Source organism: Agelaius phoeniceus, chromosome 4 (genome assembly GCF_051311805.1).
Source record: "Agelaius phoeniceus isolate bAgePho1 chromosome 4, bAgePho1.hap1, whole genome shotgun sequence".
Taxonomy (NCBI): Eukaryota; Metazoa; Chordata; class Aves; order Passeriformes; family Icteridae; genus Agelaius; species Agelaius phoeniceus.
This window is the reverse complement of record NC_135268.1, coordinates 64,140,018-64,163,871: the sequence shown is the minus strand read 5'-3', so window position 1 is coordinate 64,163,871 and position 23,854 is coordinate 64,140,018. Positions and strand designations below refer to the sequence as shown.

Genomic DNA, 23,854 nt, shown 5'->3' with positions numbered 1-23,854 from the left:
CTCCTGTTCAATTTTCTTTGGCATAGTTAGGGTTCAGAGTTCCTTTAACTTGGCAAGCCTGGGCAAGGAACACTTATCCATGTGCATGCAGTACATTCACTCCCATATAATTACTTTTTGTTAATGCTCTGAAATAATTTTCTTTCATTTTAACATAGTCTCCAGTCCTGCAGACATCCAAGCACATGAATAACAGACTCCTAACTTCAATCAGATTACAACTGGGAATAAAGTACTTAGCCATGTGCAGCATCTGGTTGCAGAATTAAGATCATTCATCTCTTGGGTCTTCCTAGGAAGCTACAGAACGAGATAGGTGCATGTGGACTATGGGGCTCATGCAATGGGGCTGCTTTACCTAAGATGAGCAAAAAAAGTTTTTAGAATTCATAGGGCAATCCACACAGCTAATCCAGCAGCTGCTGCAGAAAGCAAATCAGCTCCAACAATCACACCATTCAAGCACTGTGGCATTTAGAGGAGGAAATACAGTCTGTATAGGGAGTTCATTAACAGTCCAGGCTAAAAGGAGGTGTGGGCCTGTGTGTTTCATCAAAATCAAGGACTTTTCTTTAATATATATCACCTTAAAAATACATTACATCTGATATTTGAGAGAGGACAGCATCTTGCAAGACCACTATTCACTGAGCTTTACTCAAGTATCTTGAAAAAAGGTTTGATTTCTTTGATGTCTACAAGTTTCATTAACATGTACATAGGCTCAAAATAGTGCATGATGTTAAAAACTTCAGTGTAATATGTCACACTTGAACCTAAATTCCTCATTAATTATCTCATGTGTTTTTCTACGTCTACACACATTTACAGTATGTAAAGGCATTTTCCTGTATTTTGCTAAATACATTAAAAGCTTATTTTTAAATTTGTAAAAACATTTAAAATTTCAAAAAAAGACCCTATATTTTGAGCTGTTATTAGAAGAGGTAATGAACTTAATATGCTAAAGTAAAAAGGGAAAAGATTTTTCTGAGTGTTTCTGAATGTTGTTTTTAGTATGTTATCATTAATGTATTAAAACATGTACAAAAATGCATTAAAGGATCAGGAATATTTTCCTGCAGGTACTTAGAACCTAATAAATAATGAATGTGATGATTAACTACATGGGCAGAAGTACAGAGCATTACCAAGAAAAAACCTGCATAAAATCTGCCCTTTGAATGGATGTGCACCGTTGTTTTTAATACTTAAAAGCCCACTTGAATATACTCAGTTGTGTGTGAAGAGAAAACAAAAGAAGCAAGCGTGCTTGAATTAATATTATATTTTCAAATGAAACATTTAAATATTGCCAAGAGCACCGCGGGTGTCTGGAAGGGCAGCGGAGCGAGCCGAGAGGCGTGCGGCGCCATCCCTCAGCGCTGCTTGAGCAGCCACAGAGGTTTGTGCAGGTCCAGGGAGCTGAAGTACGACCACCACCACGGCTTCTCCCTGCCTGCCGCGGTCCCTCCCCGAGCCTCGGCCTGCCTGTGCTGGGCGTGAGGGTCAAAAAGTTCCAGCGGGTCCTGAGGGTCGTAGGCGTCCTCCATGGAGCGCCGGAGCAGCTTGCTGGGCCAGGCCTCGGCAGGCCGCAGCACGAAATCCACACGGCCGGCCTGCTTCATCCTGGTGGGGATGGTGACCCTCTTCATCACCCGGCTGTAGCCCGGCGCCTGGGCGCTGATGATGAACGTCCCCGGAGGCAGGAGCCGCCAGTAGTCGCCATCAGCAGCTTGGGAAAGGGACAGGCACAACAAAACCCAGCTCAGTTTTTTGCCTTGCATCCCCTGTAGCTGCACGCACTACCTTAGATGGCAGCTAAGGGGTAGGCCATGGAAGCAGCTCAGATTTTGGAAAATGTTTGAAGGCAAACTTTGGATGACACAAAAGAGACTTTGCCTGTGAAAACTTGGCCCTTGGGAGGTCACAGAGTAAAATTCACATACAAAATGTCGCTACCTGCTGTTTCTATATCACAGGGAAGAGATGCTGCTTTTCTCAAGGGTACAAGGAATAACTCCCAAAGAAATCAATTTAAAACTAAGTGAAACTTAAGAAAACTTGGCCCTTGGGAAGTAACGGAGTAAAATTCACATACAAAATGTCCCTACCGGCTGTTTCTGTATCACAGGGAAGAGATGCTTTCCTTCATGCTGCTTTTCCCAAGGGTACAAGGAATAACTCCCAAAGAAATCAATTTAAAACTAAGTGAAACTTAAGAAAGCAAAATCAGAATCCAGGCTGCAATATATACACATATATATATTTAGAATGTCTAAGGAGCTAAGAAATCCCTCTTTTAATTAAATTACATTCAATTCCTTTGCAGACATTCTTGCATGTAAGACTATGGACTTGGAGCTGCAGCTGGTATAAATTGCCATTAGTGTAAAATGGGTGTAAATTTCCTCCAGCTGAAGGTTAGACCCTGCAGGCAAAAGCAGGGGGCTTTAAAACTGAAAAATTTATTCCTCATTTTATATTTCCTTTATTTTGAATGGCAAGTCTCTTAGCTCAGTTAGTGTTGCATTAATACTATTTTCTCATGGAATTTCCTAGTTCTTTTTAACACTAAAATCAAAAACCATTTTAACCATATGACATTTTTAACCCCACCTAACTCAGAGCAAATACTCCCTTTCCTACAGTGTAAACATATTTTTCTTTAATTCTTAATCCTTTAAAGGATTATATATGGAAAGCCATTGTCTGGGAAGAAGTTTGAAAAAGACCCTAATTCATGCCAGAGTCTCCCACTAGCCTCAATAATCTGCATCATCTCCACTATTGTATCCCCTCTAGTACTAGTTTTTTGAAAGCTGGAAAACATCCACTACATTATAAGCCATTCTGGCTTTCCAAATTGATTCAACAACGATCATTAGACCAAAATGTAACCATTCATATCTTCTATTTTGCACTTCTATGGCCTACCCTGTTCTCACTGAAATCAATAATAAAAAGAAAGCATTGATTTCAGTGACAGCCTAAGAGCTCAGAACTTTATGACTGTGAAAAATAACAGTTGTATATGCCCCAATATATGTTTATCAGCGGATGACAGGTATAAAGTGGACATAATTCAATGTTCTAATAATAATAGTTCCAAAAATTGCACATGTTTATGTGTTTCCACATGAACAGGAAAGGTTGTGGACTCTTCAATTTCTGCAATTATTCTAGTTGTGAAAATCAGAGGGGATCCTACTGCACTACTTACAACATGTTCACAATATCTCAACTAACTTATTCCATCAAGGTTCCACATCTCCTCATGCTGAGTTACAGCCTCTGAACAGAGCCGTTGCCATATTTCCCCAAACACTGGCTTTGGTGAACAGCAGACTGCTCCAGGTGAAATTTTTCACATCAAGAACTCCATCATCCCAGAGACAGAACAGACTTAGCAGTCAGCTCAACATGTCTTCTCTCTTGTTATTCCAGAAGAGAACCCCCACCTGAGCCTTCAGTTTTCCATTAAGGTGTCATTTCTACCAAACATGGCAATACTTTTGCAGGTTAAGCTCCCAGTACTTTCAATCTGCCCCAGGAAAAATCTTAAACTAAAAATATTACCTGTGGTGACATCATGCTGAATGCCCCTGACTGAAATACGAGCATTTTTTATTGGGTTGCCAAACTTATCAGACACAATTCCTTTTATCCCCCGATGAACCTGGCAAAGCAAAGCAGAGTTAGATGGGAGCCACTGCAATACCATCCTCATCACAAGGAAACCTTTGCAGAGAGGAAACAATGGTCAAAAAGTTCACCCCATTCAGAGGCTCTCAGGAGATAATGCCCCTTCAGATCACATTGCCTCTTTAGGGAGGCCCAAGGGGACTGAGGGAAAGGGAAAATGGAACCAGAGCTTTTTTGGGATAGGTATGTGGCTCTGCTTGGAGAGACCCTTCTCTGCACAAATCACTGGCACCTTGTGGTGTGAGCACAGTATTTAAGGACTGTTCTGAATGTCTGCCCTAGACACAGAACCATAAAGAAATGGAAAGTTAAGGCTTTCAAAACCAATCTGGTGCCCTGAACACAATGAGAAGGCATCACTTCAGGTACTTGTGACTCATCATCACTCTGCTGCCTGCACTTCACTGCCTGTCAGAATGCCATGACAGCAGTGTGTATGACAGCCATTTCCCCTTCTCTACAAGCACAGAACTGAGATGCTTGAGCTGTTGAGAAATGTGCTTGGTGACAAACTAAAGAGCAATGTGAATTTTTTCATACAAGGAGGTGCACTAACAGCTATACTGGAAGTTCAATAAAACAAAACAAAACAGAAAAAAGTTCCAAGTATTTAAACATTAGGCCTATTAAGGTTCTCCTTTTACAACATTCCAAATTTAAAATATTTTGTATTGGGAAATGTATATGACCTTTTTAAATAAAAATAATTCCATTTTTATTTTTTCTCGGAACAGCTTAAGTTGTTCTTTACTTCCCCACCTTCTCTTTTCTTTTTCACTCACTTTCCCTTTCCCATCACCCTTGTCACAAGAGAAGAATAAAAAACCCCACAAAGCATCAAAACAATAGAAAAAGCACATTTGCTTTTCTGTTGGAATATAAAGATATTTAAAAATAACCATTAAAGTATCCAACTTGACAGTAGTTGATTATACAAAGTTTGAAAAAAAGTCTAGTCTAGTGAGAGCAGTTTTTAATTTTAATTTAGGGTGAGACTGTGTTGTCACTGCTCTTGTTAAGCAGCTGTTCCATATACTGAGTTAAGCTACTCACTGGAAAGTTTAGGAGCAACTCAATATAAGGATTTGAAAACTATCCCTTATAATGAAGCACTTCAGTTTGCTTTGCAGCATGAACTTGGGGATTTATCATATGGATAGAGAGTAAATATGGTCAGAAGAGTCATCTTGGACTCAAATTCAATTTACAGTGTAGACATACTCAAAGTAGTATGACCTCATCCAGCTTCAATACTAATTTTACAATTATAACATGACAGGATAAAAATGAAAAAACTGAAATTTCTTTCTCAGTCTTGCTTTGGTTTTCTTTAGTAAATGTACTATTTTTCATTTTTCCTCAAATCGGTGTCACATGAGTGTGGCAGGGTATTTTGATATTGCTTCTGATGGAGAGAAGAGATAGTGTTTAGGAAAATGAATTCTACTTCTGTGTGTTGAGCCAAGTATATTTGTACACACACCAAACAGCCTGGTATATATCAGAATAAGAAAAGTTTGAATTGGTTATGGCAGACTTAATCCTTATCGTGGGTAATTCAGTCATCCTTATCTGCAAAGTTGTTTTGCTTACTGTCCTGCATTTACTCAAAAAGCTTTTCCAGCACAGACTTCTACAGTATCTCACACTATAAAATCTTTACATCTTGAAGACTTCAATTGTAATATATATGGATTTAACCCAGCTCCATTTGGATTCACTAAAACTCATTTTCATCAGACAGCTGTAAAACGAAATGAGTTTGGTGGTCTGCACTGTAGACTTTATTGAATGATAATACTTACCACAAGTAGCAAGAGGTTGCTTAGAAAGGCCATAAAAACACTCCTAACAATTTTAAATTACTGCATACTCTATCAAAATAAGGCATGACAGAAAGCTAATCTACTAATGGCTGAGAGAAAGATGAGCAACTTCTGTTTCTGTGCTCACTTACTTATTGTCAGTGAGGTATTTGTTTTTGCTGAGCTTAAACTTATTATTAAAAATGACATTTAAGTGGCACGTTTTAATGCTCAGAGACACACAGTTCTTCCTTTAGAAGATTTGGCTTGAGGTTTTTAATAACTACTTTCATAAAGAAATCAAGATGGAAAGTGTGTAAATGGTATTTCTAGCAAGATTTTAGCTGAATCTAAATTTCTTGCTGTGGGACAGTAGAGTTTGGGACACAAACATGGAATATGGAAAGGAAAATTTCAGGAAGCTCTCTGGAGAGCAGATCTTGTTGCTTTAGTCTTCAAAGGGAAAGTTGATTCATACTTTTCTTAATATTAAGGTTTTCTCTAGTGCTAAAATTTTGGACAGTCGATGAATAATGCTGCCCAAAGTATTCACAGATAATTCCCTTTCTCACTATTTTCAAGGCCTTTGCAGTCCTCAATCTCAATCCCTTCTGCAGCATAGATAAAATACCACCTGTGTGTCCTGCCAGATAAACTGAGGCACTGGGGCCCCTGGAGGAGTGTGGTGTTTGATTCAGCATCATCTCGAGAGCTAACCAGGAAAACAGCAAAGAAATTAATTTGACAAAGAATGAAAAAGAAAAACAGAAAGCAAAAAGGTCTGTAAAAGCAGAGCAGTACCATTTCCATGTAATTCAGAAGGGCACCTTTGTTTTCATGCCAGATTGTAAACAGTTCTTCCTCCAAAGGAAACTTTTCACATCCTACCTCCACGGTAACTTCAAAGCAATTTGTGTGAAGGTAATTAAAATCTGCCATACCTACAGGTTTAAAAAGAAAGAGGACAGCTCATGAACAGCCATGTAGCTTTTAGCTGGAGCTTTGCTGCTGCAGTCAGCTGAATGCTGTTCCCATGGGTGTGGGTTATTATACTGTAAAAAGTGCTTGCAAATATATAAAAAGTGTTCAACAAATTCAGAATTCCATAACTTGTTTCAACGATAAAAGCTAATGACAATGACACTCCTTTCAGGCAAAAAACCATAATTTTATATTATTATTCACCTGGCCAAGAAGTTGCAATAGAGCAATAAAGATTAGTTAATCACAGTAACTGTATAATCAGCTGTATCAGAGGTGATTGCCAAGGGTCACCAGAACAGAAATGACCTTTTGCCATTATTATGTTCAAAATTGTTTCTGTACCAAAGACATTGGATTTAATTTTGGGAAGAAAGTAAGCCAAAGATATCTAAACCTAATTCTCACACATGCCCTAAAGCATTCCAAATGTCTAGTTTCAACATAATTATTTGGGCATCCAGCTGAGTCCTATTGGAAAACACAAGTGAAGCACCGCTGAAAATTTATGAACACTGATATTTTATCCATGTCAGTATTGAAGGAATTCTAAAGAAAACAAAATACTATTATTGGGGAAATCAAATTAACAGCAGAAGCACAAATGAATTGGATGTTTTCCCTGAAAAAAGAATTTATTTAAACAGATGAGAAAGCAGCACATGCATTGTCTACAAGATGGATTCAGACTCATGAGGCTAAGGAATGAGAGCATAGAATTAAGAATTTATTTCTACATGTCAGATTTGAAAATAAAAATATTATATTATATGGTATAACAAATTTGACCCTTGCATAACTTGTTAATTTTCCTCAAGTCCCATTGGGGTTGAATGCATCCCATGTTATCTGCATAAAAACATTACTAACATAGATTTTACTACTTAAATCCCCTAAAAATTATGTTTTGCATGGGTAGGACCTTAACCAAACTGAAATGAATGAAATCATTTTGTTCAAACCCTGGTGTCTTATAAAGGTCACATAGAGGTTTTACCTCACTTGATATGATGGTAAAGTGGTTTTACCTCCAGTGAAGCTGTACCACTCAGCACCATTTATAATACCTCCACGTTTCACAAAATTCCCACCACAGCGGAGCTCAGAGCGGTCTGAGATGACAGGGTGTGCATCTGCATAGGCTTTAGCCAGCATCTTGAACACCTGTAACAGACATGATTGGAATATGTTTGCTTTTACAAACTGAAAACTTTGCCATTGCTGTTATTAACTATTGCTGTTGTCAGTCCAGACAATGAGCCACCCTGTGTCCTCGAGACTGAAGGAGGGGATGAACTGCTCTAGAAGGAAGTTTTGCTTGTTGTTAAGAAATTTTGATTTGTCTTCTTCTCTAGAGTTCTCTTCAATCCAATATATTTATCCAGGGACAACATATTAAATAACAGTGGATTTTTTGATACTTGGCTTCAATCTACCACCTGGGGCAAGAGCAAAGGACATTTTTGGTTGTACTTCAAGTTCCAGGTTTTAAAGTTGAAATTTAGGCCTCTTTTATGTTTTGTTTTAGATATTTTTTACCCTTCACGCCAACTAAATCTTCACACTGAATGCTGCTGTTTAAAATAGTCAGTGACAATTTGCTTTGCACTTATCACTCACACAGGAAAACCTGCCAGTTTGATCTCAGAGAGAGCTCCTTCTGTGTGGGGCAGAAACCATTCCAAAAAGTGAAGGGTAGGATGTGATGATGCAGGATGTCACCACTGATTTCCAAAGAGTGTTGACACTGATGAAGAGCAGAGCAGTCACCATGCAGAAAGGAACAGTGGCAGAACATGTAGTGAAGACAGAAGAAAGAGCAGTTATCTGAAGAAACCATTTATTTGAATCATGTTCCTGCCCTTCTTCTCCAATAGTTATTCCAACTTTGTATAAAAATCCTCCCTCCCCTTTTGGTCTATTTGGACCTTATCTGCTAAGACAAGACTCTCAGATTTCAACACTGAAATTACATCAGTTATCAGGTGCTACTTGATACTACTATTCATCATCATGAGTTTCATTCCATATTGCTTAAGACAGTGTGTGCAAGAAGTTTGGTGGCTAAAATCCTAGTTTTAGAAGTGATCCTAAAGCTTTATCCTAGTGTTGTCATCAAGGATACAGACCCAAATGACCAAGCATACAACACTGATTGATATTTGTGATTGTTTCTAATAATCACATGGCTGAGCCAATTATGGGACCAGGTAGGTGAGCAAAGAAAGGTGGAAAGACAGTTTAATGTAAGTGTAAAGACACATTGCTGAAATACTTCTGATGATCAGAAACTAAAAATTCAGACTTAATATACAATGCTTTTGCAACTCCCTTAAGTTTCTATGTGTTTAAATATTGCTTAGACCAGAAAATTGTGTTCTTTAAAGTTTTGCTGAAAAGAAATAGATGTTAATTAAATAGGTTAAGAAGAACTTTCACTGCCAATAGTTCAGTGCCAGGCACAATATCTTTAATTTCTACAGGAATTTGGGTCCCAGTTCTGAATGTTCCATGGAAGGTATTTGATATAAAGTTTAGAAGGTGCCTATGTGAGTTACAAAGACATCTGCAGATGTCCTATTTCCAGTGACCAAGCCTCCTCTTGTTTCACACCAAGAGGCATAAGGCTTTTGTCTGGCCAATAGCTCAAGTGAAGGAAGGCCAGTGGTCGTGAGAAGAGGAAAAAAGTTCCTGGATAACAATACATTTGTTATCACTTAGAAGCAAGTGATTTTTAGGTATAATATAGAGGAACAAAAAGGGTAAAAACAGAGGAATCCTTGTGACTTTGGCAGTGTGAGGTTTCACTCAGTAAAGTGAGGTCAGTGCTGTTACCTCAGCCAGCACTTTTACCCCACTGACCATCACAGGTTGGGTTTTTCAGGGGGAGGGAAAGGAGTATTTCAGTTCACCAAAGGGAGTGAACTTGACTTGGTGTGGACCTTTGTGCTCTGGTGAGCAGAGTCATCAATTCAGTTTCTTGTTAAAAAAAAATAAGTTAAAACATCCATCTCCACAAACCCCGAAATATGGGAAAGTTTTTAGGTGGGCTGAACCACATGCAAGAATATGAGTGTAAGGACATGGTCCAGCTTTGAGACTCCTTCCCCTCAGCCAGTACTGCCCCAGGATGTGGTGCAGGCCAAAAAGAGACTTGAAATCTGCATCATCTTGGAGCAGAGGAGAGGATCCTTGTGCTTCCATGCATGCACCATGATGGACATGGGGAGGTGGAAGCACAGATGCTTTTTCAAATAGGGAAACGTGGTTTGAATATATTTCCAAAATTTGATTTTTTTAATATCTGGCTTTCATCTGCTCTGCAGCATTTCACCCTGGTCTGCAAGTTTCCCCTTGCAGAGCAAATGTAGCAGATCAGCATTCAGAACAATGGTTATGACCAATGTATGGCAGATAACCAAACTGCTGTATTTTGGGATGAAGGTTCCCTGACAACAGCAGCTGTAGTTCACATTACTTTAATGCAGATCACTTCACTGGTTTTCTGTGAAAAATTTCAAGTGATGCTAACAGGGCTGTTAAAGTTTCTTGTGCTGAGTAATTTGAAAAATCAGTTTTTCACTGAAGACATCCCCAGCCCTCCCCTGCATGTTCTAAACTTCCAGATTTGCAGCCAAATTCCCAGATTTCGCAGTCACAGACTATGCAGCAGTCACCTGTATAGGGTTCCCTGTCCCTGTGCTGCAAGCCAGGAGTGCCATTAGGGTTTGTCCAGCTGTGCACTACACTGGGATAGAGACCTTGTCTGTGTGGCTGCATACTTCCACTCAAAATACACGTGCTGTGCCTGAGTGGAAATGATAGAAGTACTGCTGTACTTCCATCCCAGGGGTGAACTGCTTAACAAAGCACACATGGCAATATGCCTTCACCACCTCTGCATAGGATAGCCCTAGCCCAGGCAGTGGGATGTAAAAGCACAATTTGATGATTTCCCCCAGTCCTCAGCAGGAGGTTCTGCAGCTTGCATTAGCACCCAACAGATATTTCTTACACAGGGTTGTTGCTGTGCAGTGCCTGGTTAATTATACTGCTAAATCATTTTCATACACACATAGTCATTAGGCATTGTACAGCTCAGAAGAAATGGATTGATACAGAAAATGTTTAACAACCATACATCTTTAATATGTGTTAGTGAGAACTGCCATTTCAGAAGAAGTCAGCCTAGAGATATGCTCGAAGATAAAGGATGCTTCAAGTCAAAGATCAACTTCTGACTATTTTCAACTGTTCTTTGTTTATATAAAGAACCACTTTTCTTCAGAGGCCACAGACATTTTTAGCTCAGCTAGAAGGCTGAAAAGCTAGCTGTTCTCCTGGTGGGCATGTCAGCAATGAATACTAGATTGAGGAAACCAAAGGGAAATAGGAAAGATGGCAAAAAATTTCACAGAAGATTTACAGTGAGTCCCAAATGAGGAACTTTCCAGGGACAAGAGGGGGAAACCAATCCCATTCATCTGACCTGGAATAAATGTTACAAGGCTGCCACCATATGGCAACAAGTCTTTTTTTCCCCTCACTCCTTACGGATTCCACAGGAAAATAACACTGCTGGTCAGGCTTGTTCCTTTTCTTCTGGAAACCACTGGTAAAAATATCACAGCCTACTCCCTTTAAAAATTAAAACCTGGATTTTCCTAATCTGTGCTTTATGAAACCTTATCTGGCCTCACAAAAGATAGGTCAATCTTTCCAGACTAAGCTGATAGAGTATTAACAATCCTATATTTGAAAGTACATTAAGTAAGTGTATAAATTAGAGTCACACAATATTCTGAGTTGGAAGGAATCCACAAGGATCATCAAGTCCAAATCTTAAGTGAAAGGCCTCTGTGGGGATTGAGCACTTGACCTTGGCATTGTTAGCATCAGCTCTACCCAAATGAGCTGTATCATGTTGTATACATACATACATACATATATACATATATATATACACACACACACACTTGGGTTATGTATATAAATATGTTATTTATACATATTTAATACATAAATGCATACATATACCCACATATGTACATGATCTAAATTAATTAAAGTTTGTTATTTATTAAAAGTAAATGTTTCCATAGTTTCACAAATGGAATCAACATCCTGCAAAAGCAACATTACCTTCTCATCAGGTGTAGGAGAGAACATTTTTTCTTCCATAGGATGCCTTGAATAGTCATAAGGATAGGTCACCACCAGCTCACCCCCATGCAGGCTGGCAGAGAGCACAAATGGGATAGACCTCAACCACTTCATGACTGCTTTTGTCTCAGGGGCCACCTGAAATCCAGGAGGAAAAAAAAAAAAAGTTGTGACTAGCCATGCAATTCCAAGGGTAAAAAAACACAATTCCAAAGGGATTTGGTCCTCTGCAGGATGAAGCCCCATGGAGAAGAGACTGTGTCAAAAAGAGAACGTTGAAGCTCTTTGGCTCTTCCAGCCTAAAAGATACTGGGGGAAGAAAATCAGTTTTCTCCAGGGAATGGATGATACACATTGTTCACTGTGGAAAAACTGCAACACAAAAGGGAAAAGAACATTTGACAGAAGAAGAAACTTTTCATTACAGTGACATTTTCAGATGATGATGGCAGTACTTTAGGCTGGAAAACTTGTGGCATTTATCACTACTTACCTAACTCCCTATCTAATTTCATTTCTGAATCAGCAGGATTGACTTTGAATGGATAAACTGGAATAGGGGGACAAATTTGCAATTCTCATCACTTGTTGAAAAGCATTTGCTATCCTTAGGTGCAGGTTAATCTGTAAATAAACGAAAACTAATATGTATAAAGCACAGCAATGCCTGCAGTTTGCCTGCAGTGAACTGTGGCAGATAAGTCACCAAATGCAGGTGTTTTTGCCAGTGCCCCCTCAGTAACAGCGGCCAAGGGAGAGGGCAGCAGACTCCAGGAGATGTTCAGGCAGCCGGCATGCAGGAGGCTCCTGCACCCCGTTTCTGAGGAGTGATCACCGGACCTGCTCCGGTGCTGGTTCATTCTTAGGGATAACAGTGGCATCTGGTGGCCGGTCCCTGCAAGGCCAGACTGACGCCAGTGCCCGGGAGAGCTGAGGTTCCTTTCCTGGCAGCTGGGGGAAATTACCTGGGGAAAGCCTGAGGAGGGCACAGGCTGCTTATCTGGACCCCGCACCACTGCAGGTATGCGGGTTTCATAAAAATGAGATACACCTGTGATGATGAAGTTAATCCAGCATCTATTTAGGGCTGCTTTAGGGATTGCTTATCAGCCTTTGCTTTGACTCAGCTGTCAGAAAACCAGGCAGCCAGGGCTCCAGAGCACTAGTGACTAACAGTGTGCAGAGAAAAAACATCCAAAACAAACAAGAAAAAAACTACCAAACCAACTGAATAAAGCCCCTAAAGACCTATATACTTGTGTTTCAACAATAGTAATTCCTGTTTTCTTTGGATCAGTCCCTAATCTACTGTTGTTAGAAAACCTTTGGGGATCCACAAACCCAGGTGTGGAGCACAGAAAAACACTGTGAAGGTGCACAATACATGTATTATAGTTCCATCAACGAGGCAGAAAGCCAAGGAAAAAGCCATGTCTAAACATAGCTTTACTTGGAATGATTTAAGAAGATATTGCCCTGTCTGCTCCTGACCAAAGTAGGAGATTACTTCCCTATAGATGCCATGGTTTTTAAATTAGTCCTTCTAGTGTTTGGGTTCCCTTAAAATGCTCTTCTGTAGCAATTGAGATAAATGCTACTCTGTAGATTTCAACTTTGGCATTTTAAAGAGGCAATTTAAAAACTGGGATGTAACAGGTAAAGTCTGATCAACTAAGGAACACAGAATGCACTTTCCACACCAGAAGCCTAATCAAAGTTTTTTTACATAATAGGGAAGATTAAATACAGAGTTTCCAGGAAGGGCATGACATGGAAAAAAAATTATTAAAAAATGCAGATAAAGGGCACTCCAAAAGGAAAGGACTTTTAGCAGTCTCACACACCCACTCACACAATACAGAAGTGGGAGAAGAAAGCAGCCCCCAGGCTTCCTGACAAGAAACATGTCAGTGTCCAAAGAATGCTATCTGCACCAAAGGATTTTTCTGGCCTTTGTACAGTGCCCTGGGGTGAGCTGATCATGACCTTTATCCCAGCAGTGCTTTGGACTGAACCAGCCACTTCCATCTGCACCCTGGAAGTTCATCCTCTGAGCCCATCTCTTCTGAAGAGAAGACCCCAGAGGGCTTGTAAGGGGCTGTGTCACTGCCTGCCCCATGGATTGGGCACTTTGGGAGTTTCTCAGGGTGGCTGGGCACCTGGAACAAGCTCACACCTTCCAAGTCCATAGCACCAGCCCTTCTGAGGAGGTTGCTGTCCTAAAATCCCATCAGCTCCCTGCCCTTCTGCAGCTGCCCCAGCTCCTGCTGCCCAGCCAGAGAGGCCATGCCTGACACAGCATCAGCCCTGCTTTCAAACTGCAGCCTTGGGCCTTGACAGGATTTCTAAGTTGCTTCTGCAATTCAGTGAACAAGGGTAAAAAACACATTTTTATTTGAGAGCTCCTGGTTTCAGTCCTTCAGCCTGATCAGCCAACTGGCTAAGCAGATACCTGCATAAGCCCCAAGACAATGCTGTCTCACAGAGCCAGTGTCTTGCTGAAGTGAATTTTGTGAAAAACCAGGACTTTCAATGACACTATTTTTATGCTAATAACATTTCAGTGACATGAAATTAGTATATTCTGGTTCAGCTCCACTGCATGATAGCAGGTGTTATCTCTGCCACTCTGGCCTTTGACTTTTCCTTTAATGTGGGTTTTGTGGAGTGTAATTTTTTTTTCCACCAGAGCTTTTGCTTTTAAGTTAGATGAGATAAATTTTAAAGTATCCATCTCACAAGGACAATTCAGAGCACAACTAGAAAACAGGGAAATTATTTCTGCATGAGCACAGAGAAGAGCTACTACCCTTTCTAAACCTGAATCTCATTTCTTCAATTATACTGCAATTAGTCACTGTCTCCATGGCTTTCAAAGATTTTTTTTCTCCCTTTAAAAAGCAGCCAGACTAATTTTCTTAAAGAGTATGCCAGCCTCCACTGGCATAGACTTCCGAATTCTGTTTGAACCAAGACAATTGAGCTATACTTGAGATGTAGCCTGAGGTCTGTCTGTCTGAGCCCTCAGACCACTTATTACAATAATTCATAAAAGAGGGGAACAAAACACTCTGAATGATGCCAGGCTTTTGGGGAGCAGGAGCCCTGGCTGCGAGCTCACTTTCTGCTTCCTGATCTTTACACAATGCCCTGCAGCACTCAGGTAATTACTTTAATAAGGCAGGTAACAAACACTGTTAAGTAAATGAAAGAGGAGAGGCTGGTGTTGAAACATTCAACCTAATGCTCCTGCATGCACAAAGCACCACTGTAAGAGCCATGGGCTCATCTGCCTGACAAAACTGAAGGTCAAAACTGAAGGGACAGCTGATTTGGCAGTCCCATGGTACCATCAGCAGAGGAGACACAGGGCTGGGAGAGCACTTTCTGCCAGGTTTGTGAACCATAGGAAACTACAGTCAGCAAGGAGATTTTGTGGTGCCACTAAGGCCACAGGCCTGGTTCCCTCATATGCTCTGTAAAGCATGTGGATTTGGAGATGTTTTGAGTGTAGTTTATGTGAGGACCAGCTTTGGGGCCAGGAGAGCACCTAGAAGTTCCCTGAGTTTTGGTATTCTGAGGGGTACCTTGGATGACCATCTTATTTCTTCTTTAAAAACAAAAGCTTTGCAGGAGAAGTGATGTATTTGTAACCCCAGGTCCACACCCACTGAAGCAGAAGTGGGGTGGTGGTGTGCCAAGGTTGTCCCTCCCTTGTCTGTGACAGATAACCCAGGGTGATGCTGCAGCTGGGGCAGAGCTGTGGTGGTAGCTGTGAGAGCAATGTTGGGCTGCCTCCACCCTTCCCTCTGTAAGCTGCTATGATGTTACACAGTGTTAAAGAAAGATAAATACATGGTTGTAAAGATGGCTTCTGCAAGTGGCTGCCTGCCACTACCACCTCCCTCACAGGTCAGCAGAAGAAGCAGGGCAGAAGCAGGACTTGGAGAGGGAGGAGGTTAGAGCTGGAAATGCAGAGTTATAGGGACAAGCTCACAGTTTGCACCTGACACTGGCAAAAAAAATGGGGGTCAAAGATAGGTTTGTCCTTCCTCAGTGTTGCCTAGGTCCTCAACCCATCACCTCTGGACAGAGAGAGAGAGGGAGCACATGGCTGAAGAAAGATCTCCATCCTTTCCTTCCCACGTTGGAGCAGGGGAAGGGACTCCCTCAGATGGAAGGAGTACCACAGATAATGTGGGATAAACTGCCCACAGCCCCCATTTCCAGTTCCTCTGCACCACAGTGGGGAAGCAGGTATGGAATTCAGGTGCAAAATTAAGCCTAGGAAGAAGGCAAAGGTGGGGGCAAAATGTTTTTAAGATTTCTCATTATTCTACTCTGATTTGACTCATAATAAATAAAATAGATATAAATAATTTTCCTCAAGTTGAGTCTGGTTTGCTTCTGAAGTTAATTAGTGACTAATCTCTCCCTGTCTTTATCTTGACCCATGAACTTTCAGTCATATTTTCTGTCCCCTGTCCATCTGAGGACGAGAGTGATAGAGTGGCTTTGGTGGGCACCTGGCATCCCACTAGGGAAACTCACCACAGGGATAAATCAAAATCTCTCTGAATTTTTTTCTAAAATCCCTTTTTTTCCCTCTCAGTTATTTTCATTTGGCCTCAGGGTCTGTTCCACAGCTCTCAACCTTTCTTTACCATCTGAGGCTCTGAACTCCACTTATATTTACACAGCTTGCTGTTATCTGTTATTATTCAGTCATAAGTTGAAAACTTCTAAGCTTGTGCCAGAAATTCAGTGCCATAATCTGCAGAAATTCAATGCCATAATCTGGAATCTGTGATTACATGCAAAAATAAACTACTTGAGCTTAATTAGGGCAGAAATTAGTAGTCTAATACACTGCATTACTGAGCCTCTTACAGCCTTGGGTCTTCATCTGCACATTATCTTGATGAAGTGAGGTGCTTTTATCTAGATTTTAGTACTGTGAAATGGGGTACCAGAACACTGGGGTAGCATCAGGGATGCCTTTGGGATTCAGACCTGGCTTTACATAAGACCACCTGCAGCAGAGTAGGAACATGGAGTATCATCTCTCAAATCTTCTGCTGACACCAGATGAAGCAATCCTGCTCCCCACCTGTCTGAGGCTTTGTGCCAGCAATAAATATTGAATCAGAATACAATTAGTTTAAAAGTAGAAGAAAAGCAGAGCTCCCAATATCTGAACTACTGATTTAGCTTCCTGTGATTCTTCTTTCAAGGGCAGCTAAGGTCCACTTAGAGTTGTGCTGGGGCCTGCTGGTCTACCAGCAACACAGGTAGGGCTGAGCTTTGCATTCCTGACATAACATCACACAGAGCTTAGTGATGATGAGTGTGAGGCCCTGTAGTGCTGCCTCCATCCTGCTCTGACCTCTGCAGCAGCAACTTTCCCTCCCAGTACCTCTGCAGCTCAACTGGCTGTTTCCACTGCTCCATATGGTTACAGTCATTTATAAACATCCTCTCTTAATGGAAGATGACACCACACAGCTTTACATGCAGCCTTTGTACATTTTCCGTGGCAGAAACTCCTATTGCATCAGACCTGTGCAGGGCTTGGTGTAATGACAACCAAATCCACAAAGGCTTTAACAGGCATCACAGTTTAAAGCACTAATGATGAATTATTACACACTTGTGACCCCCTCATAACAGTCATTATTCTTAATCTAAACCAGCAAAGTTCAAATTGTCCACAAATTTTCCAAATTATTTGTGACACCTGCCTCTTTGGCCAGACCTACACCATGATTTTCATGCAAATTCTGAGCCTGTCCACTTCAGTCTTACTTATAAAATCTGATTACAAGCAAATAACTTGAGAACAAGCAATCTCAGTCTCTTAACTCCTGAGTTGCTCTGCAGTAGAAATGATTTATAAAATGTGTAATTCATACCTTACCCCACCAGTAGGACTGTGGAATGGGGATGTGGTCCAGACGGGCCCCACGAATCCCAGCTCTTCTGTAAGCCTCAGATGTCAAATCTGGGAAATTTCTGTTCAGGTCCAAGTTCTGAGCTGTCTGTCGGCCGATGACCCATCCATTGTAACCAGCCCCCTATTTTGTCACACAGAAGCCAATTTCAGAATAACTCCCTGTCTCAAAATAGTACTTTGTGGAAATTGATTAATCAAAGGGAAGTTTTAAAAGAAATAAACTGAAAATGTCTGTACTGTTAAAAAACCCACGCTTATTAATTAATCACATTTTGTCCCCATGAATATTAATGCACTAACTAGCATTCAGGAAGTGTTTCACTCACCAGTGATGTGACTCATGAGAGGAACACAGGAGCCTCTTGCTCAGAGCAGCATGCAGAGTCGGTTAGAGGAGAAAAAGAAAATACAGCTGATGCCCCAAGACAGGATGAGGCAGAGTGCAATAACCCCAGACTCATACAATGGACAGAGCTCACCACACGAGCAAAAACAGAGAAAAAAGGTCTAATTTCATGCTAGTGGTGGTAGAGAAAACAGAGAGGGGGAAATGAGAATCTCAGGTAACAAATAATAGAATCTTAGTTTTCACAGGTCTCCATCAGACATTAGCTGATCTCTGAAAACTGCCATCCATTATGAAACTTTGACAGTACAGAAAACATTCACATTTCATTATGCCTACAGATTTAAAAGAGGGGGAACATGAGCATGTTATTAGACTGCATTTCCTTATAAAACAATGTAAGTCATTATAGTGAGTCAGGCATTTTGTTCTAGAACTGATAGCAGATAGTGCCAAGTGTGTGAAAAAGTAACACAGTCATTCCTACATCATCACATGCAGGCAGCAAAACTGACAAATATGGCTCTGATTTCCTCTTAGTTCTGTTCACATCATCTTTGGAAAGCAATGCACCACCAATGCTACCTGGGATTCTGGCAGTCAATTATTAGTGTTCCCCCTTTACATGACACCCCCTCCCAGTTTGCTCTTTCCCATGGAGAATTATAGAAACACGAAGGCCTGAAGATCTCCTTATAATAAAACTTTTACCTCTTCTGCAGCCAGTTCATAGCCATCAGGATTGAGTGAGGGCAGGAGATGAATTCTGGTGTTGTTGATCAGGGCCTGGATGCGAGGGTTCCCAAGAAGATATTCTGAGCACAGATACTGTGCGAGGTATATCAGCAGCTCCTTCCCCACAACTTCATTTCCGTGCATGTTGCCAATGTACTTAAATTCTGGCTTGACTGTGGAATGTCAGATAATGAGATGCTTTAATTTGATTATACATGAGTGGCTTCCAAAATCAGACTAATCCAAGTTGCTTACTGATTAGTCAAAGTTTTATTTACACTAAATACATGCACATCTTCCTGCAAATAGCACAGCAGTTCTAGGTGAGCTTCTCTCCATTAAACATCAGTTCAGCAACAGTTTAAGTAGTGTGAAATAAAGTTAACTCCTAACTATTAGGATTCCATACCATAAGAGGTGATCATTGCTCTGAGCTTTTGCTAGAGTCATCATTAATTGTGTGCAAAGGATGCTGAAAACAAAAACATCAAGCCATGGCTGGGGAGGAACAAAACACAACCCTGGCACTCTGACCTACCTTGGGGGGCTTCAATGCCTTATTTTGTCACAGATCCTAGAAACCACCTGCAGATATGTAATATATTACCCCTTTATTTAGGAAAGAAGTTGGGTTATGCATAAAAAGGGGCTTTCAGGCTAAACAGCCCTGGAATAAGCCCATTAGAAACACATAACTTTGCAATTCCCTGTAGTTATTCTCTCAATTTCCATCCTTCCTTAGAGACTAATGGAAAGTAGAAAATAGGTGCACTTTGGAGACACCCTTTCCTGTCTATCCCTTCATCTTTGCCTTTGATCCTGGCCAGCCATGAGCACTAGACACTGGAGGGAGCCTGGCACAGAGCTATTATGCCACTTGCTCAGGCTGGTAAAATCTCCAGCTCTGGACCTATTTCTACCTCCTTTTATGGTGTCCCGAGCAGCATGAAGCAATAGATTTAGAGAAAAATGCTAGGAAATGTGTTAAACTACCATCTTTTATCATGCCATATCACAGTTTTCATTTAAAAGCCTGATTCATGGGCTTTGTGTTTTCCTGGAAAATGGAGTACAAGATTAAAAAGACACCTGCAACATATTATCTTTGAAAAAGAGACAAAGGGTGATAGGTCAGGAAAATGTAACATAGATCTTTGCTCTGTTAATGACATCTACTGGGACCTGACTAAGTTTAAAGGCACCTCAAAATACCTCTAGACCACACAGGGCAGCACAGCTGAGAGTAAACAAAGTGACCAGTCTTTGCTGTCCTCTCTGAGTCCCCTCTGTGGGCAGCACAGCACACAGAGGACACAGCAGCCTGACCTGAGACCATAATCTCAATAAAGTATTAGGTCAGATGTAGTTCAGTTCTGCCACACTGCTGAGGCTATGCTGATGCTGGAGCTCTTCTGATGAGAAGCAGTCTGAGGCTCTCAGCAATGGCCATAGCAATCCACCAAATCTAGACAAGTATAATTTTTGACCTGGGAGCTGGTAACTGGAAAACAATACCTAATTCTGCCCTAGAAAGTTATCTGCTTTGTGAAGAATTTAAAACACTTGAAAATCTGGCCCTTGCTCTCTTAGTGACGAAAACTACAAAATAGAGATTTGTAGAGTTCCCCTCTACAGAAAATTCGTGAGGACTCATGTCCTAATTTATATATTAGCACCTATAAATGGTATAATAACATCTGTTCAGGGGCTATGATAACATAAATTCCTGTTACCACCAACTGACAGGTATAATACTGACTGAATCTCTGTTCAGGAGGATTGTTTTCTGTGCTGAATCATCCCTTTTTAGTGTCAATGTCCTTCTCTATCTGAGGTCTTCTCAGAAGATTTGTGTATTTTAGGATGTGTAGGAGAGTGAGGAAATGGTACATGATAGGGAGGGCAAGTCAATATATCCCAAATTTGTGCATTGGGCACAAATAAATAACAGTGATATCACTGCAACCAAATACACAGTGATACAAGGAACAGCATTACCAAGTATGGTCCTGCACAGAGAGAGCCCATAACAGTAAGAAATTGCTGCTGGGTTGTAATTGCTACGAGGAATCATCAGCTATCAGTGCAAATCAGGAACCCAAGGGAGGAGAAATATTTTGGAGTCAAGGCTTTTTACAGTTTAGGAGATGTCCCAGTAACAGGGCCTGTTTTCCCTTGGATAATCTGCTCTCCCCTGCAGCAGCACTGATCAAACTCACGCAGTTCGTGGTGTCCAGGCTTGGTTGAAAACTCAATCACAAAAAGATCCTTGCCCTCAAAGCTGCGGCCGATGCTGTAAGTGGTGGCAATGTGGGAGCACCTCGAGGCTGTCTTCTTCAGCGTGCTCACCATTTGGGAATAGGAGTGGTGTTTGAACTGAATAAAAGTTGCTGGCAAGTCTGAAGGCAAATCTTCCTCAGCATCTACTTCTCCTGCAATGAAAAATCATAACAGTGTTTAAAACCATAGTGCTCAGAGGATTGTAAGGAAACCTGCACTTTTTCTCAAATTATCTTTATAAGTAAAAGAATTATAGAAAATAAAGCTGCAATCAAAACCTTAAATGTATGTAGTACATCCTACACTTTATTGTGACATGTTTTTTTTTTTAAATTCCACTAATGCATATGCACACTAACAAATATTTGTGCAATCTCCAGTTAAATTTGACCTTTGGCATGCTAGCTCACTTCAGTAACAAATTGTGCAGATTTTTCCCTTTAAATTTGGTGAATCTTTTTTTTTATGAGATTCATCTATCTTCAGCTATCTATATCTTCATCCAAACAAAAATCTGTGACAATCATTAATGAGAATATTTTAATGAGCTGTTAAGCTTGACAGGTAGTCATAGATTTATAAGTGCACTAAAGTTTCAGTTTTTAAGTAAAATATTTCAAATATATAGACAGCTATCACACAGGACAGGGATTATCTAAATGCATCCAAATATCTTGCTCTGAGCTGCCTGTCTTGATACTCTTTTTAAATGAGGGGGACAAATAGATACTTCTTCAGCACAGTTTAATTAAGTCTTTAAAAGAGGTTGAGCAAAATTAATGACACATTAGAGGTCTCTACAAAGACAGCAGGCTGACATGACAAGTGAAGAGGTTGTGTGCCATGGATAAGTCAAGCTGAGTGAGAATGAGACCCTCCCCACGCTGACAAGGTGTGCCAGCAGAGCTTCCTTCCTTCCTTCCTTCCTTCCTTCCTTCCTTCCTTCCTTCCTTCCTTCCTTCCTTCCTTCCTTCCTTCCTTCCTTCCTTCCTTCCTTCCTTCCTTCCTTCCTTCCTTCCTTCCTTCCTTCCTTCCTTCCTTCCTTCCTTCCTTCCTTCCTTCCTTCCTTCCTTCCTTCCCTTCCTTCCTTCCCTTCCTTCCCTTCCTTCCCTTCCTTCTGTCTTTCCTTCCCTCCCTCCCTGTCTCCCTCACCTCTCAGCTTGGCCAGTGGGTCGAAGCATCCCTCTTCCTCCCCAGCGAAGAAGCGGTCACAGTCCAAGAAGTAGGGCCAGGCCATGTCTATTGCATCAAAGGCAGGGAGGCAATTCTTTTTGAGGTTTTCACAGACGTGCCTGCAGGGCTTTATGACTTTGTCCTTTTCACACTGTGGGGCCAGCACTGAGCAGCCCAGGAGCCTCAGGTCGGGGTTGCATTCCCCCTGGAGCAGGTTGTGCAGCACGCTGATGAGCAGGTACTCGGAGCTGTACTCAATCACTTCTCGAGACTTCTGATCCAGAAAGTTGGGATACACCATTTGAGTGTAGGCAACATCAGTACAAGAACTCAGGGCAATATCCACACATTTTGCTATGAAAAGGAGGTGAACACAGGAAAAATAACTTTCTTCACTGATATTCTGAGTAGACAAAGAGAACATAACAAATACCGTGTCAAATGAACTTATTTCTTTAGCTGTCAAGTAGGTTGGGAATAGTTTGCAAAATGAATTGCATGTTTAAAACCACTTATAGAAAGATGATGAGAAGCATGCTTAGTTCTGGAGATATAAGTTGAGCTTAGAAATTTGACCAGAGAATTACTAAGAGAAAGGTGGGAATCTGCTGGTGAGAAAAACTTAGATTCCTGAATAAAAGTGTTTTTGTGATATGACTCTCTCCCCTGTCCTTGAATAGTCATATGGATTCCCTGAGCAGGTGTGAGATCCTATAGGTTTTCTTTTTTAGTGGGGAATGTACCACTAAGTTACCTCTTTTCTCTGCTCCACAGAATTTGTAGAGTTTAATATCTCTGAAATTACAGACCCTCCACGAAGTTTGATTGAAATTTCCCAGAGATAAAAAGTCATTCTGGTGCTTAACTCACAGGCAAGCAGACCCATAATATGATTACATGTATATTCTCATAAATCCAATACATTTTAATGAATCAGGTTAGGAGGTCTTAGGAAAGATAAGTGTTGATAAGACCCTCAATCCACTTAGAAGTGGAAAAGAGTAATAGAAAGACATCTCTTCATAAAATTACTGGCTGTTAAAGTAATGGGTCTACATTTGAGTGTCCTTCTCTTGGTAATGATTCTGGCTGGTAAGAAACACTGTTGTCACAGCAGCAAAATACTGCACTGCATGAAAGAGCACATTTTTCTTGTGAGCAAGCCCACCATAGCACCAAAATGAGTATACTTATCAGGAAATTATGAAGGAATACTTATGGTTTTGAGGTTCTCCAAGAACAGCAAGGAAAGACACTTCATACCTTTCTGTACAGTTTGACATTGACCTGTAAATTAAGAGGAAAAGAAAAACCATTACAGAGTGGGTACACGTGGTTCCTCCTTTGTGTTAAGAGTTGTCTGATCTGGTATCTGCTGCAGCTCAGACTGAGCCATACCAGCCATACCAGGAACAAGCACATATCACAGAATATCACAGGCACATATCACAGAATCACATATCACAGGCACATATCACAGAATCACAAAATAGGCTGAGTTGAGAAACCCCATCGCCCCTCATCCACACACAGTTAGGTGCCTAGGAAATTTCACTAATCAAAACCTAGGTATTTTTTAATCTGGTTGGTCTAAAAGTCCATATGAGTCCTGTACATATCAAGGTGTTTTATCAATCTCCTCTAAAAGATATGTTTGTCCCTTGTAATGCTGTGGATACCTTTCATGTTAAAGCAATTCAGCCGTTGGTAGAT

General features: G+C 40.8%; 1 protein-coding gene across 1 annotated transcript in view; it reads right to left on the bottom strand.

Moving 5' to 3' along the window:
* Window positions 1–1,273: 1,273 nt before the first annotated feature.
* CPZ (carboxypeptidase Z) overlaps window positions 1,274–23,854 on the bottom strand; it is a 34,304-nt gene continuing 11,723 nt past the window's right edge. Inside the window, exons 2-11 of the mRNA XM_054633437.2 lie at window positions 23,405–23,428; window positions 22,121–22,495; window positions 20,908–21,120; window positions 18,665–18,861; window positions 17,567–17,728; window positions 11,634–11,792; window positions 7,520–7,655; window positions 6,312–6,451; window positions 3,580–3,679; window positions 1,274–1,735 (exon numbers count right to left, since the gene is read on the bottom strand). Of these exons, the coding sequence (XP_054489412.2) occupies window positions 1,380–1,735; window positions 3,580–3,679; window positions 6,312–6,451; window positions 7,520–7,655; window positions 11,634–11,792; window positions 17,567–17,728; window positions 18,665–18,861; window positions 20,908–21,120; window positions 22,121–22,495; window positions 23,405–23,428 (1,862 nt within the window). The 3' untranslated portion in view covers window positions 1,274–1,379. The remainder of the gene's footprint in view (window positions 1,736–3,579; window positions 3,680–6,311; window positions 6,452–7,519; window positions 7,656–11,633; window positions 11,793–17,566; window positions 17,729–18,664; window positions 18,862–20,907; window positions 21,121–22,120; window positions 22,496–23,404; window positions 23,429–23,854) is intronic.